A 12,325-nucleotide genomic window follows, 5' to 3' on the forward strand; every position below is an offset into this window, starting at 1 on the left:
GCACACTGGGGAGAAACCTTTTTCCTGCACAGTGTGTGGTAGAAAGTTCACACATAAAGGACAACTAAGAATACAAGTAAGGACACACACCGGAGAGAAACCTTTTGCCTGCACAGTTTGATATAAAACACTCTCCGAAAAGGGAAATTTAGCGACACTCACGGGGGAGAAACCTTTTGTCTGCATAGTTTGCGGCAACAAAATTCCATACGAACAAGGACTTGAAAATCTACGCCAGAACATGCACCAGGGAGAAACCTTTTGCCTGCTCAGTTTGTGGCAAATGTTTCTCGGTAATGGAAAATTTCTCGAGACTTAAACGAACTCACACGGGGGAGACATTTTTCTGTCGTAGCCTGCAATAAAATATTTTTGTATATAGACGTTTAACACAATCTTCGGCCAAAGCAATAAAAGGCAAAGCGATTTTGGTGTTTTTGACCATTTTATTGGTGAAACATCTCAGACATTTGATGGAAAGCATTTTGCTCTCCATGCCCTTGACCTTCTGCTCCCACAATGCATCATCTCCTCACCTGGTAAGTCACGTACACACCTACGGACACACACAATGACACCACATAATGGCAGTCATAACTCTTGTGAATAATTGATGGGCAGTGAAATTACACGGCTCTAAGATTACCAGGATTTCATTGTCCGTGTTTTGGGTCAACGCGTGGCGAGGAAAAAGTGAACTTGTCATGCGAGGAACTCATCACGGTTCTGCCTCTCTATTTCAAAATGTACTCGCTTTTTGTCGTCAGGGCAGTGTGTTCCATGCGCGGTGGCGTCAAGGAACAAAACTATACAGGGTCAGTTTTCATCCCACCCGACCGACCCTGGTGGACCTCAGGACTCAGAGGTCGAGGACCACGAGAGGAAGATGCCTCGGGAACAGCTGATCGCCACTGCAGATGATGGTAAGTCCATTTTGAACTAGTTCCTGCTTAGTGTAGGGTTTTCACAGCACAAGGAGAACATTCAGGTGGGATGAAAGATTTGAGATTTTGTATTTTATCCCTTATGTGCAGAAAGTTGGAAGAAACCATATTTATTAGTAAGCATTGAAACTAACAACAAATTATCTTTGGTTACATTTCTTATCAAAATTTTATGTACTTGTTTTAAGTCTCATTTTTGTGTGTTTCTTAACATTTTTCATACAAAATTCCAACACTGACCAATTTTAAAGGGTTTAGTTGGCAGTTGTTTGAGGACCGTGGAACGAATTAGAGAATTTGCATATAAAGTACACCTCTACTTACGAAATTTTCAAGAAAAAAGTTCTGAAACCATTTAATTTTGTAAGTAGAAGTATGACTGTATATATATATATATATATATATATCTTATTTTTGTTTTAATTCTCTCCTATAGTTACTGTTGGACTGAAAACTGGTAAATGCACCACTTTATTCAACTTTCTTGTAAATGTTGATCACAAAAACAAGTTAACATTTTTTGTTGTAGCATTTTTGTGAACTACAATTTTACCCTGCAATAAATATTTTCATATTGTAGATGATGACAATGATGAGGATGATGATCATATTTTCACAAAAACAGAGGAACGCGAGCAAAAGAAAATTAGAAAAAAGAAACAAAATGTTGAAAGAGTGCATGAAAAAAGGAAAACACGTGCAGGAGAGACACACGAGGAGATGATAAACACATCAGAAAGGAAAGAAAGAGGCCGGAGGAGGAGAAGAAACCGTTCCAAAAATAAAACCACACAGGGAATCGAGGAGGAAGATCAAGAAAAGACAACAAAAAAGAGGAAGAGGAAGAAAAAAAGGCCACATGAGCAAGCTGCTGAGGAAGATGTCAAGAGGAAAAACAAACTTGAAAATGCCAAAAAAGTCGAGATCAAAGATAATATTTGTAAACATGAGGATGAAAAAGACCAAGGACAGAAAGTTAAAACAAAAAATAACAAGCAAATTGTCCAAACAAGGTACTGAATCATTTCTACTTCTTTTGTGGAAAAAAATAATAAAGTAGACTACAGTACGTATAGTTTAGTATGCTATAAAATAGCATCGTATCGTCTAATCCCAATCCAAGGGCTCACTTTCATACTAAAAATATTCTCATTTACTGCATATATATTAGTTTTACGAGATGAAAAAATCTGCCCTCAATTTTGGCCAAACTTATCGTGAAAAAAAAAGCAGACATCAGCATTGGGACATCACATAACATCGCATAGAATATCATAACATAGCATGACGTAGCATAACATAGCATGACGTAGCATAACATAGCATAACATAGCACAACATAGCATAACATAGCACAACATAGCACAACATGCACAACATAGCACAACATAGCACAACATAGCACAACATAGCACAACTAAGCACAACATAGCACAACATAGCACAACACAGCACAACACAGCACAACACAGCACAACACAGCACAACACAGCACAACACAGCACAACACAGCACAACACAGCACAACATAGCATAACATAGCATGTAATCTTATGACGTAGCATAACATAGCATGTAATCTTATGACGTAGCATAACATAGCTTGACATAACACACAACAATTTCCTGAACAACAGAACATTTCATATTTCAGTTCAGAGCAAAAGACGAGAGAGGACGAAAGCAACGAAGACGAGTCGACGCTGGAGTCCCTGACGGCGGAGGAGCTGCAGGAGCTGCAAGAGGAAGTGCACGAGAGGAAGAAACTGATCCAGAGTCTGCGTGGAAAGCCCTGGTCCATGAAAAAGAAGCTATTGACGTTACGGTAAATTCCTCCGAGCCGTTAAAACCGTTATCCAGATTGTAGTCCATCTGAACTCAAGTCAGTTTCTTACTTTCAGGGAGTCGCAGGAGTTTGTGGAGAATTACGAAGGGGCTTTGGGCAAAGGCAAAGGGAGAAAGTTCTACGCGTACAAAGTCATGTTGACCAAGGTAAGAAAAGTTCCTTTAATTTTCACTTGGCAAGTTGTCAAATAAACGCTGCCGATTCAATCAAATTTTAGAATGCTTTTCAATTTCAGAAATGGATGAAGTTTCTGCGGGACTTTGAAAACTTCAAAACCGCTTGCATCCCCTGGGAAATGAAAATCAAAGAGATTGAAAGTCAGTTTAATGTCACAAACGTGTCTTTGGCTCTGCCCAAACGTTTCAAAGTGAGCATGGTTGTACGTCATTAGGTCACTTTGGTTCTTCTGTCGCCTCCTACTTCATCTTCTTGAGATGGATGTACGGCATCAATATGATTTTGTTCGGCCTCACCTTCGGCCTGGTCATGGTCCCAGAGGTTTGTCTCTGTTTTTAAAGTCCCACTATCACCAGTATTTACACCAAATTCATTTTTAGAATCTTTTCCAAGGGACATAGAGGGAGTTTGACACAACGGAAAACCGTCTTCGAGACTCGTTGACTTTATCGTGTGGTGATGAGTGGGAATCCGAGATTGAAAGTGAGTCTCAAAGAACATTCACGGCAGATTTTTATCATACAAATTCAAACGAGTCCCTGGAAACATTATTTGCCACTTGGTCACAGCAGTCTTCATTAAAAAAAATTGATCAAAACAAGAAAATAGGCTGGTAATTGGCCACTGAGAAATTTTCTACACAAGAGGTAATAACAATTTGTCCCTTGATTAAAAACAGCAGAATTTCAACCCAAAAACTGTCCATCACTGCAACGTAACAACAACAAAAACTACCTTCTGTTACATAACTTTTGGTAAGTGAGTCGGATTTTGAAATGAGATCAAAACTTCTTTTCTTCTTCTTACTTCTTTCCTAAAGCTTTTTTTCCAATTTATTTGAGAATTGTGAAGTACTAGGCGTGTGGCTTATGGAAATCCAAATTATGGAGTTCTTGTAAAATTCCCCCTTGAGGTGATAGCGGGACTTGAAATTTGACAAAATGTGTGTTTATGTTTGTTTCACGTCATCGTTCATACTATTTCTGCAAGGCAGGCATTAATGGGACGGCCCTACGGCAGCATTCCAAGAAAGACGGTTCCAAGGGCTGACGAAGGGGGCGCCATGGACTTTGCTGTCTTGTGGGACTTTGGGGTGAGTTCACTTGTGTAGTACAGTAATCCCTCGTTTATCGTAGACCAGATTAATGTAGACCAGACATGGCCGCGATTAACAAAAAAACGCGAAGTAGGGTCAATTTTGTTTTATATACTTGCGAGTTTCAGCGTGGATTTTCACATTTTTATGAATTTACACCAAAAAATGTAATTAAAAGAAAGAAAGAAAAATTCCCCCAGAAAAAAAAATCTGTGAAGACTCGAAAATTGAAGCAGCAATATTCGAGGGATTACTGTAATCACTTTTACACACTCAAATGGTTTAAGAAAAAAAAACAAATGCATCCACAGGGTTACGCCCAGTACTCTGTCCTCTTCTATGGTTATTACAATGATCAGCGTGCCATTGGTTGGCTCAAGTTTCGAATGCCTCTGTCTTATTTCCTGGTGGGAGTAGGAACAGTGGCCTACAGTTACATGGTGGTCATTAGAACGTGAGTCCATTCCCATCGTATAAAACAAGGGTGTCAAAGTCGGGTTGGTTCGCGGGCCGCATTAACGTCAACTCGATTTCATGTGGGCTGGGCCATTTTTAGATATAATATTTAGATTTTTTTTTTTTTTATCAATAGCCCTAAATATTCAGTTTTTTTTAGAGATCTAAAACAATGTTTATTTGAGCTTTTTTGTCTGAGTAAGGGAAAACAGCTTTTAATGATTTGTTTTTCATTTCAAAAGCAATTTTTTTTTAAATTATGCTCAATATTAAAGTGGAAAACAGAAAATATTTTTGGATTAAAAGCCCTGAATATTCCGTTTGTTATAGATCTAAAACAATGTTTATTTTAGCTTTTTTAAAATATTTTTAACTAAAAACATAACAAAATTGGATTAAAAATTGCAATTATTGATTTAAAAAGGGGGGAAATCAGGAAATATAATATACATCTATAATCTTCATTTAAATTTGATCCTAAGATAGAAAGTCGGCACTCATCATTTACTTTCTCGGGCCGCGCAAAATGATGCAGGGGGGCCAGATTTGGCCCCCGGGCCACCACTTTGACACCGTTGGTATAAACGGTGCACCGCTTACGCCTGTGACGAGTGGAATGAATGCGTTTTGTCTCCCTTGAAAGGATGGCCTGCAATTCCAACGAAACTGGTCTCGGGGATGACAACAGCTTCAATTTCAGCTGGAAAATGTTCACAAGTTGGGACTACCTGATAGGGAACGCCGAAACGGCAGACAATAAGTTTGCCTCCGTCACCACCAGCTTCAAGGTGCAAGCAGATATGTATTGACATTTAAATAACGCCACGTTGATGACCAAACGACATTCTCCAATATCCTTCTTTAGGAGGCCATTTTGGAAGAGCAAGAAAGCTGTAAGGATGACAACATCCACCTGACCCGCTTTTTGCGAGTGCTGGCCAATTTTCTGGTCTTGTGCTGCCTCGCTGGAAGTGGATACCTTATTTATTTTGTCGTGCGGCGCTCTCAGAAGTTTGCCCTGGAAGGACTGGAAAATCATACCTGGTGGGAGAGGAATGAGGTACGAATCAACGTTTGTATTGCTCTACGTTTTTATTTTATTTGCTTTGTTTGGAAAGAAAACATTACACAGTGGACACACACATTACAGCATTAAAGTCCCCCTCTCACGAGTATTTACAGACTAATTAAAAGATAAAATCTTGTCAGAGTATTGAAAAGAAAATGATCAAGACTCACAACGATTGAAATTGCAAAAAAAATAATTTTGTCGTGGTTTGCCTCTGCATAGTTGAAACCAAGGATATAATCAAAGGTAACTCCAACTCAATCTTGGGTGGCTACTGAAGGATAAAAATCTCACATTTATGGTCTATGTCAAGGGTGTCAGACTCGGGTTGGTTCGCTGGCCGCTTTAACGTCAACTTGATTTTATGTGGGCCGGACCATTTTAGATATATAATATTTAGATTTTTAAAAATAAATGGATTAAAAGAACTGGATTAAAAGCCCTGAGTATTCAGTTTTTTACAGATCTAAAACAATGTTTATTTTACCTTTTTTAAATATATTTTTAGATTTTACAAAATGATTTTTGAACTAAAAACACAGAAAAATTGATTAAAATATTACAATTATTGATTTAAAAGGGGGAAATTGGGAAATGTAATATACATCTCTACTCTTCATTTTAATTTCATCCTAAAACAGAAAGTCGGCACTCATGATTTACTTTCCCGGGCCACACAAAATGATGCGGCGGGCCAGATTTGGCCCCCGGGCCGCTACTTTGACACATCTGGTCTACGTGGAAGCATAGCAATTGAAAATCTAATAATTTGCCATCTGATAATATTAAAACTAGGATTTTTTTTTACTGGTGCTTTGTTTCGGTTTTCTTGTCAGCACATACGTAATTTAAACGATATTTCTGATGCAGGTGTTACAATATTTAATGTTTTTCCAAATACATTTTCTCCAGTTCCATAAGAATAACGCAAAGAAGCAACAATTCCGAAATAAATCTTATTCATTTGGCTTAAGTCATCAACCACGGTTTAGGCAGATTTGCAGATGTCCACATGACTGATTGTAACTGATTGTTCTTTTTCCACAGGTGAATATGGTCATGTCCTTACTGGGAATGTTCTGTCCCATGTTGTTCGACATCATAAGCACCCTGGAGAACTATCACCCCCGAGTGGCCCTGCAGTGGCAGTTGGGGCGCATCTTTGCCCTCTTCTTGGGGAACCTCTACACCTTCATCATTGCACTCATGGATGAGATCAACCTCAAAGTCAGTATGCTTAGTGATATGAAGTTAAAAAAAATGGACCCTCAGGATGCATCATGCGTTTCAGAGGGAGGAGGAAAAAATAGTCCAGTTTAATATCACGTTATGGGAAGCCAGTTTTTACAACAGCACCCAATCAGGAAACACTACTGCGCTGCCTGCTGTCCATCCGGCCGATGTGCCCCGAGGACCATGTTGGGAGACCATGGTGGGACAGGTGAGTCAGAGGACAAAATAATATCAAGTAGTCATACAAAAAAAATAATATAAATATTAGGTGAAAAGAACACTCAAGTCAGGGTAATATTATAATGATATTTGTTTTGAACATTCATTCATTTTATGAACCGCTTATCCTCACAAGGGTCGCGGGGGGTGCTAGAGCCTATCACAGCCAACCACCCTGAATCGGTGGTCAGCCAATCGCAGGGCACAAGAAGACAAAGAACATCCATTCACGCTCACATTCATACCTATAGGCAATTTAGCATAGAATTAGCCGAGCTTCAAATTCAATTCAAAAAGCCTTTATTTATTTATTTATTATTATTATTATTATTATTATTTATATAAACATAAATACGTAGTACTATAAAAGTATAAAAAGTCACGTCCCGGCTAGGTGAGTTGTTTGTGGAGTTGTAGGAGGAAACTGGATTACCCGGAGAAAAGCCACGCAAGCTCTTAAGGAAAGCTACTCTTAGTAAATTTTTCTCAAAATGTTAATTATGTAAATGTAATGGAGTAAATGTCATATGTTATTACCCAGCTCTGAGCATATTTTTGCAAAATTGTCAGTCCCCAAGGTGAATTTGCAGCAATTTTGCAGGAGTTTGTACGTCTCATCGTATCTGACACCATGACAACCTACGCCACGCTGCTCATCGGCGATTTTCTGAGAGCCGTCCTGGTTCGGTTTCTCAACTCCTGCTGGTGCTGGGATTTGGAGGCCGGATTTGTAAGTCCCAACTGCCTCTTAAAACGTCTTCAAAGGCGTCTTATTTTTTCTCTGTGCTTTCTGAAAGCCGTCGTACTCGGAGTTTGATGTGAGCGGAAATGTCCTTGGCTTGATCTTCAATCAAGGAATGATATGGTAGGAGACCGTGTGTGCTAACCTCAGTTTGTGGGCCGGACCACTTTATTTTTTTCGCCCAAAAAGTTGACTTACTTGCGTTCGTTTTTTGGGCCCTCCCAGTCAAAATGGACAGGATGTCTAGAATGAATTGGACTTCTTTCGTTGTCAGTGATAATAATTTTTGTAATTTTTTTGATCATTTACAAAATATATTTATATATTTTACATATTTACTCACACAGGGTGCACTTAAAAGTCTAACATTTTCTCTAAAGTGGACGGGGTGCCCAATCAGTTGGTGCGCCTTTTGTATGCACTAAATTCAAAATTCTTTAGATGTCGCTGTATGACACTGACAGCTTGAATGTCTGGGTACATTGCTTGCTGACGCGCTATATATTTATATAGTGAAAAGGACGGAAGTGACTGACCCGCATATCATGCTAAAAGCATGACAATATTAGCAGTTGTCGATTACGTTTTTGTCTGCTACCGGTGACCGGGACGACCCGGATTGGAGCCAAAATGGGTAAACCAGATCAGTTTGGGAGAAGCTTACTTAAAAAAAAACACGTACAAAAGTCGCTATACGGCGTATACAATTTGAAATGATAAATTTTTTTTTTTTTTAAATACGGGAAAAACGTATACGTTGCCAGGTATGCAAGTATCACATCATCTATTCCAAGGGTGTCAGACTCGGGTTGGTTCGCGGGCCGCTTTAACGTCAATTTGAATTCACGTGGGCCGGACCATTTTAGGTAGAATATTTAGATTTTTTTTATAAATGGATTAAAAGCCCTGAATATTATTTTTTTTTTTATAAATCTAAAACAATGTTTATATTAGCTTTTTTATATATTTTTAGATTTTACAAAATGTTTTTTGAACTAAAGACACTAAAAAATGGATTAAAAAATTACAATTATTGATATAAAAGGGGGAAAATCAGGAAATGTAATATACATCTATACTCTTCATTTTAATTTCATCCTAAAACAGAAAGTCGGCACTCATGATTTACTTTCCCGGGCCACACAAAATGATGCGGTGGGCCAGATTTGGCCCCCGGGCCGCCACTTTGACACATGTGATCTATCCTGTCCACTCGGGCACGCCACCCCCCTTAAATTCCGCCTCTTCGTCCTAGGATGGGTTCTTTCTACGCTCCTTGCCTGCCCGCCCTGAACGTCCTCAGACTCCACGTGTCCATGTACCTCCAGTGTTGGGCCGTCATGTGCTGCAACGTGCCGCAGGAAAGAGTCTTTAAGGCCTCGCGCTCCAATAATTTCTACATGGCCATGTTGCTGGTCATCCTATTCCTGTCCACGCTGCCGGCTATGTACACCGTGGTCACCATCCCTCCATCTTTCGATTGCGGACCCTTCAGGTAACCGATTCCATGGGGAATACGGAGAGAACATTTTGATTTGTTGCTGCTATTTTTATTTTTATTCATTTCAGCGGAAAGAATCGTATGTACGATGTCATTCACGAGACTGTCGAGTCAGACTTTCCCGCCTGGTTTGGGAAAGTGTTCCGTTACGCTTCCAATCCTGGACTGGTTTTACCCTTCATGTTATTGATGGTGTGAGTTTAACTGATGTTAATGTTTATTAATGTCCATCTTGGTCATTTGGTTTTCTGATTTAAACGTTTAGCTGGATGAAAAGTTCAATATTTCCGCTTCCATTTTATAGGTTAACCATCTATTACCTGCAGTCTACTTCAAAAAGTTACAAAGAAGCAAACCTTGAGCTCAAGAAGAAATTACAGATGGTAATACATACCTGTCAACTTATAAGTTTTTCCTGTATTTTATACGTTTTTGATCATTTCAAATCAAACAGTTGATTCGCGGGCCACATTAACGTCAATGCCATTTCATATGGGGCCATTTAAGATCTAATATCTAGATTTTTTTTAGATTTTTCTAAATTGGATTAAAAGAACTGGATCAAAAGCCCTAAATAGTCCGTTTTTATAGATCTAAAACAATGTTTATTTGAGCTTTTTTTTCTTAGTATTGGAAAATGTCTTTTAATCATGTTTTTTATTTCAAATGGAAACAAAATATTTTTTAAACTGGAAAACGGAAAATATTTGTATATTTATTTTTAGATTTTACAAAATGCTTTTTGAACTAAAAACACAAAAGAAAGAAAAATTGGATTAAAAATTGCAGTGATTGATTTTAAAAGGGGGAAAATCAGTAAATGTACATTTATCATCATTTGAATTTGATCCTAAAATAGAAACTCATGATTTACTTTCTCGGGCCGCACAAAATGATGCAGCGGGCCAGATTTGGCCCCCAGGCCGCCACTTTGACACCTGTGTTTCAAATGGTGTACGCCGTATAACAACTTTTGTACGGGAAGACTTTTTTCTGTTGTTTCCTGTTTTACTACTATGCTTTAATGTACAATGTTTGTTCTTGGTTTATGATTTTTTTTTAAATGGCTGTCTTTCTGTTTTAAGCAAAACGAAGAGAGCAAGAGAAAGAACAAGCAAACGGCACTGCCGGGTTTCCCACAGCAAAGTGATGAGACGAAGTAACTGAGGCAGCACACAAACTGAGTGAGTGTGGCTATATGAAAAACTACATAATTTTGGGGGGATATTTTTTCAGACTTTTGTACTTGGTGGGTCTACTCAACACAAAAGTCAGACATTAAAATAATGTACAATACATTAACTCCATTACAGTAATCCCTCGATTATCGCGGTTAATGTAGACCAGATAAATGAAAAACCGCGAAGTAGGGTCACCCCTATTTAAAAGAAAACAATATATATATATATATATATATATATATATATATATATATATATATATATATATATATATATATATATATATATATATATATATATATATATATATATATATAATTATTTTCTAGTAGCAAGTGGAGGACAGGGGAGTGGCTTCCGCTTGCGAGTTTCAGCGTGGATTTTCACATTTTTATGAACTTTCAAAAAATATTTAATAAGAAAAGAAATTACACTAGAAAAAAATCTGCGATGTAGTGAAGCCGCGATATTCGAGGGATTACTGCACTGCTTCTGTTTTTTTAAAAATTTGACATATTAAAATTGTCCCAGCTAAAAATGGGCAAATGAATATATAATTTATCATTTCATTTCAATGTTTCACTACTATTTTTATGTATTCCCTTTATTTTGCATTCAATTTTTTGCTATATACTAATTCATATAGTGCATGCCATACATTAAAACATGTTTTTTCTATATGATCAAAAAGTATCAAATTTGATACATCAATTGATTAAAAAAAACCTGAATATATACATATGATACAAGTTTATGACATTGAAAATTTTGCAGACTTTTTGTTCCAAGGAGAATTTAGTTTGCTGTCAATTCATCAGTGGTTTTTAGCATCAAAGGGTCAGTTAATAAGAAAAATAATCATCTATATTTTAATCATTTATAGAATTAATCAGGTGTTGACTTACATGTAGCTATCTGGAATTCACGGCAAGTGAACATCTAGTATTTGGAGTTACCAGAGTTATTTGAGAAGCACCTGTCTTGAATGCCTCCTGAACACGGCAAACGCTTGTCAACTACACGATTTGACCAAGCCTGAGAAATGCGATAAGACACACACAAACACACACACACACAAGCAGGACTTGATACGCGTATGGATTGAAGCCAAGTACACAATTCCACATCCGTGGCCGTGCCAGGAAACTGATCTACCATCTGATATCTTAACTTTCTCTGTACGACAACAGACATCTCAATGTCCTCAATATTGATGAAGGGGAGAAGAAGCCATTGTTGCGCCTTTACACTGATTTTACGGAGATTCAGCGGGAAATGACAAAAGAACAAGAAGCATCCCGGAAGGAAAGCCCTTCAAAATCAGTAGGAAGTGATGCAAAATTTAAAGGAGGTGACCTGTAGGTACCCTAAAAATCCCATATAAAAGTTGTTATACGGCATATACAATTTGAAAAGATCAAAAAAACATAAAATGCGGGTAATACGTATAAGTTGACAGGTATGCTAGCTTGCTATTGACAATGATGGATGTCCAATTGGCTTAAACTCGCTGTGGTTGCTCATCTTTCAGTGCCATTGACGGCCAAAGATGTCATCTAGCATCAAGTAAGTTCACTTTTTGGGTCCAAAATAAACATGAGATCTAGTTGGCAAGAATGTGGCCCATAGGAGGAGCTTCCAGTGACAGCTTGCTTATTGGGGTTAAGGCTTAACATCTCTTGTTTCACTGAATTATTCACAAGGACTGATCTGACATTTGACAATAAAGCTTGTAGCATGCTTGTCACAACATATTTTCTCAGCATGACTTTTACTTCGAAGCACCAAATGGGGCAGAATGTAATCAATAAATACTTCAAAGTGTCATGCATTGATTAAAATAGGAATTCAAGAGATAAAA

At 37.9% G+C, this 12,325-nt stretch overlaps 1 protein-coding gene across 9 annotated transcripts in view; it reads left to right on the top strand.

Moving 5' to 3' along the window:
• Positions 1 to 12,216, top strand: part of tmc1 (transmembrane channel-like 1) — a 70,266-nt gene extending 58,050 nt beyond the window's left edge. For 2 of the 9 annotated variants that reach the window (XM_077599903.1, XM_077599902.1), the window contains 19 exons: positions 768 to 923; positions 1,381 to 1,401; positions 1,525 to 1,957; positions 2,599 to 2,769; positions 2,846 to 2,936; positions 3,026 to 3,107; positions 3,182 to 3,288; positions 3,962 to 4,060; positions 4,375 to 4,517; positions 5,163 to 5,307; positions 5,385 to 5,579; positions 6,636 to 6,815; positions 6,880 to 7,029; positions 7,642 to 7,770; positions 7,838 to 7,905; positions 9,038 to 9,277; positions 9,352 to 9,477; positions 9,588 to 9,666; positions 10,369 to 10,520. In XM_077599903.1, the coding sequence (XP_077456029.1) occupies positions 768 to 923; positions 1,381 to 1,401; positions 1,525 to 1,957; positions 2,599 to 2,769; positions 2,846 to 2,936; positions 3,026 to 3,107; positions 3,182 to 3,288; positions 3,962 to 4,060; positions 4,375 to 4,517; positions 5,163 to 5,307; positions 5,385 to 5,579; positions 6,636 to 6,815; positions 6,880 to 7,029; positions 7,642 to 7,770; positions 7,838 to 7,905; positions 9,038 to 9,277; positions 9,352 to 9,477; positions 9,588 to 9,666; positions 10,369 to 10,446 (2,693 nt within the window). In that variant the 3' untranslated portion in view covers positions 10,447 to 10,520. Of the gene's footprint in view, positions 1 to 767; positions 924 to 1,380; positions 1,402 to 1,524; positions 1,958 to 2,598; positions 2,770 to 2,845; positions 2,937 to 3,025; positions 3,108 to 3,181; positions 3,289 to 3,961; positions 4,061 to 4,374; positions 4,518 to 5,162; positions 5,308 to 5,384; positions 5,580 to 6,635; positions 6,816 to 6,879; positions 7,030 to 7,641; positions 7,771 to 7,837; positions 7,906 to 9,037; positions 9,278 to 9,351; positions 9,478 to 9,587; positions 9,667 to 10,368; positions 10,521 to 11,654 lie in introns of those variants that run through there. The other 7 variants (XM_077599901.1, XM_077599905.1, XM_077599906.1 and 4 more) reach the window with 7 other exon arrangements.
• The last annotated feature ends 109 nt before the right edge of the window (positions 12,217 to 12,325 follow it).

Source organism: Stigmatopora argus, chromosome 5 (assembly GCF_051989625.1).
Source record: "Stigmatopora argus isolate UIUO_Sarg chromosome 5, RoL_Sarg_1.0, whole genome shotgun sequence".
NCBI lineage: Eukaryota > Metazoa > Chordata > Actinopteri > Syngnathiformes > Syngnathidae > Stigmatopora > Stigmatopora argus.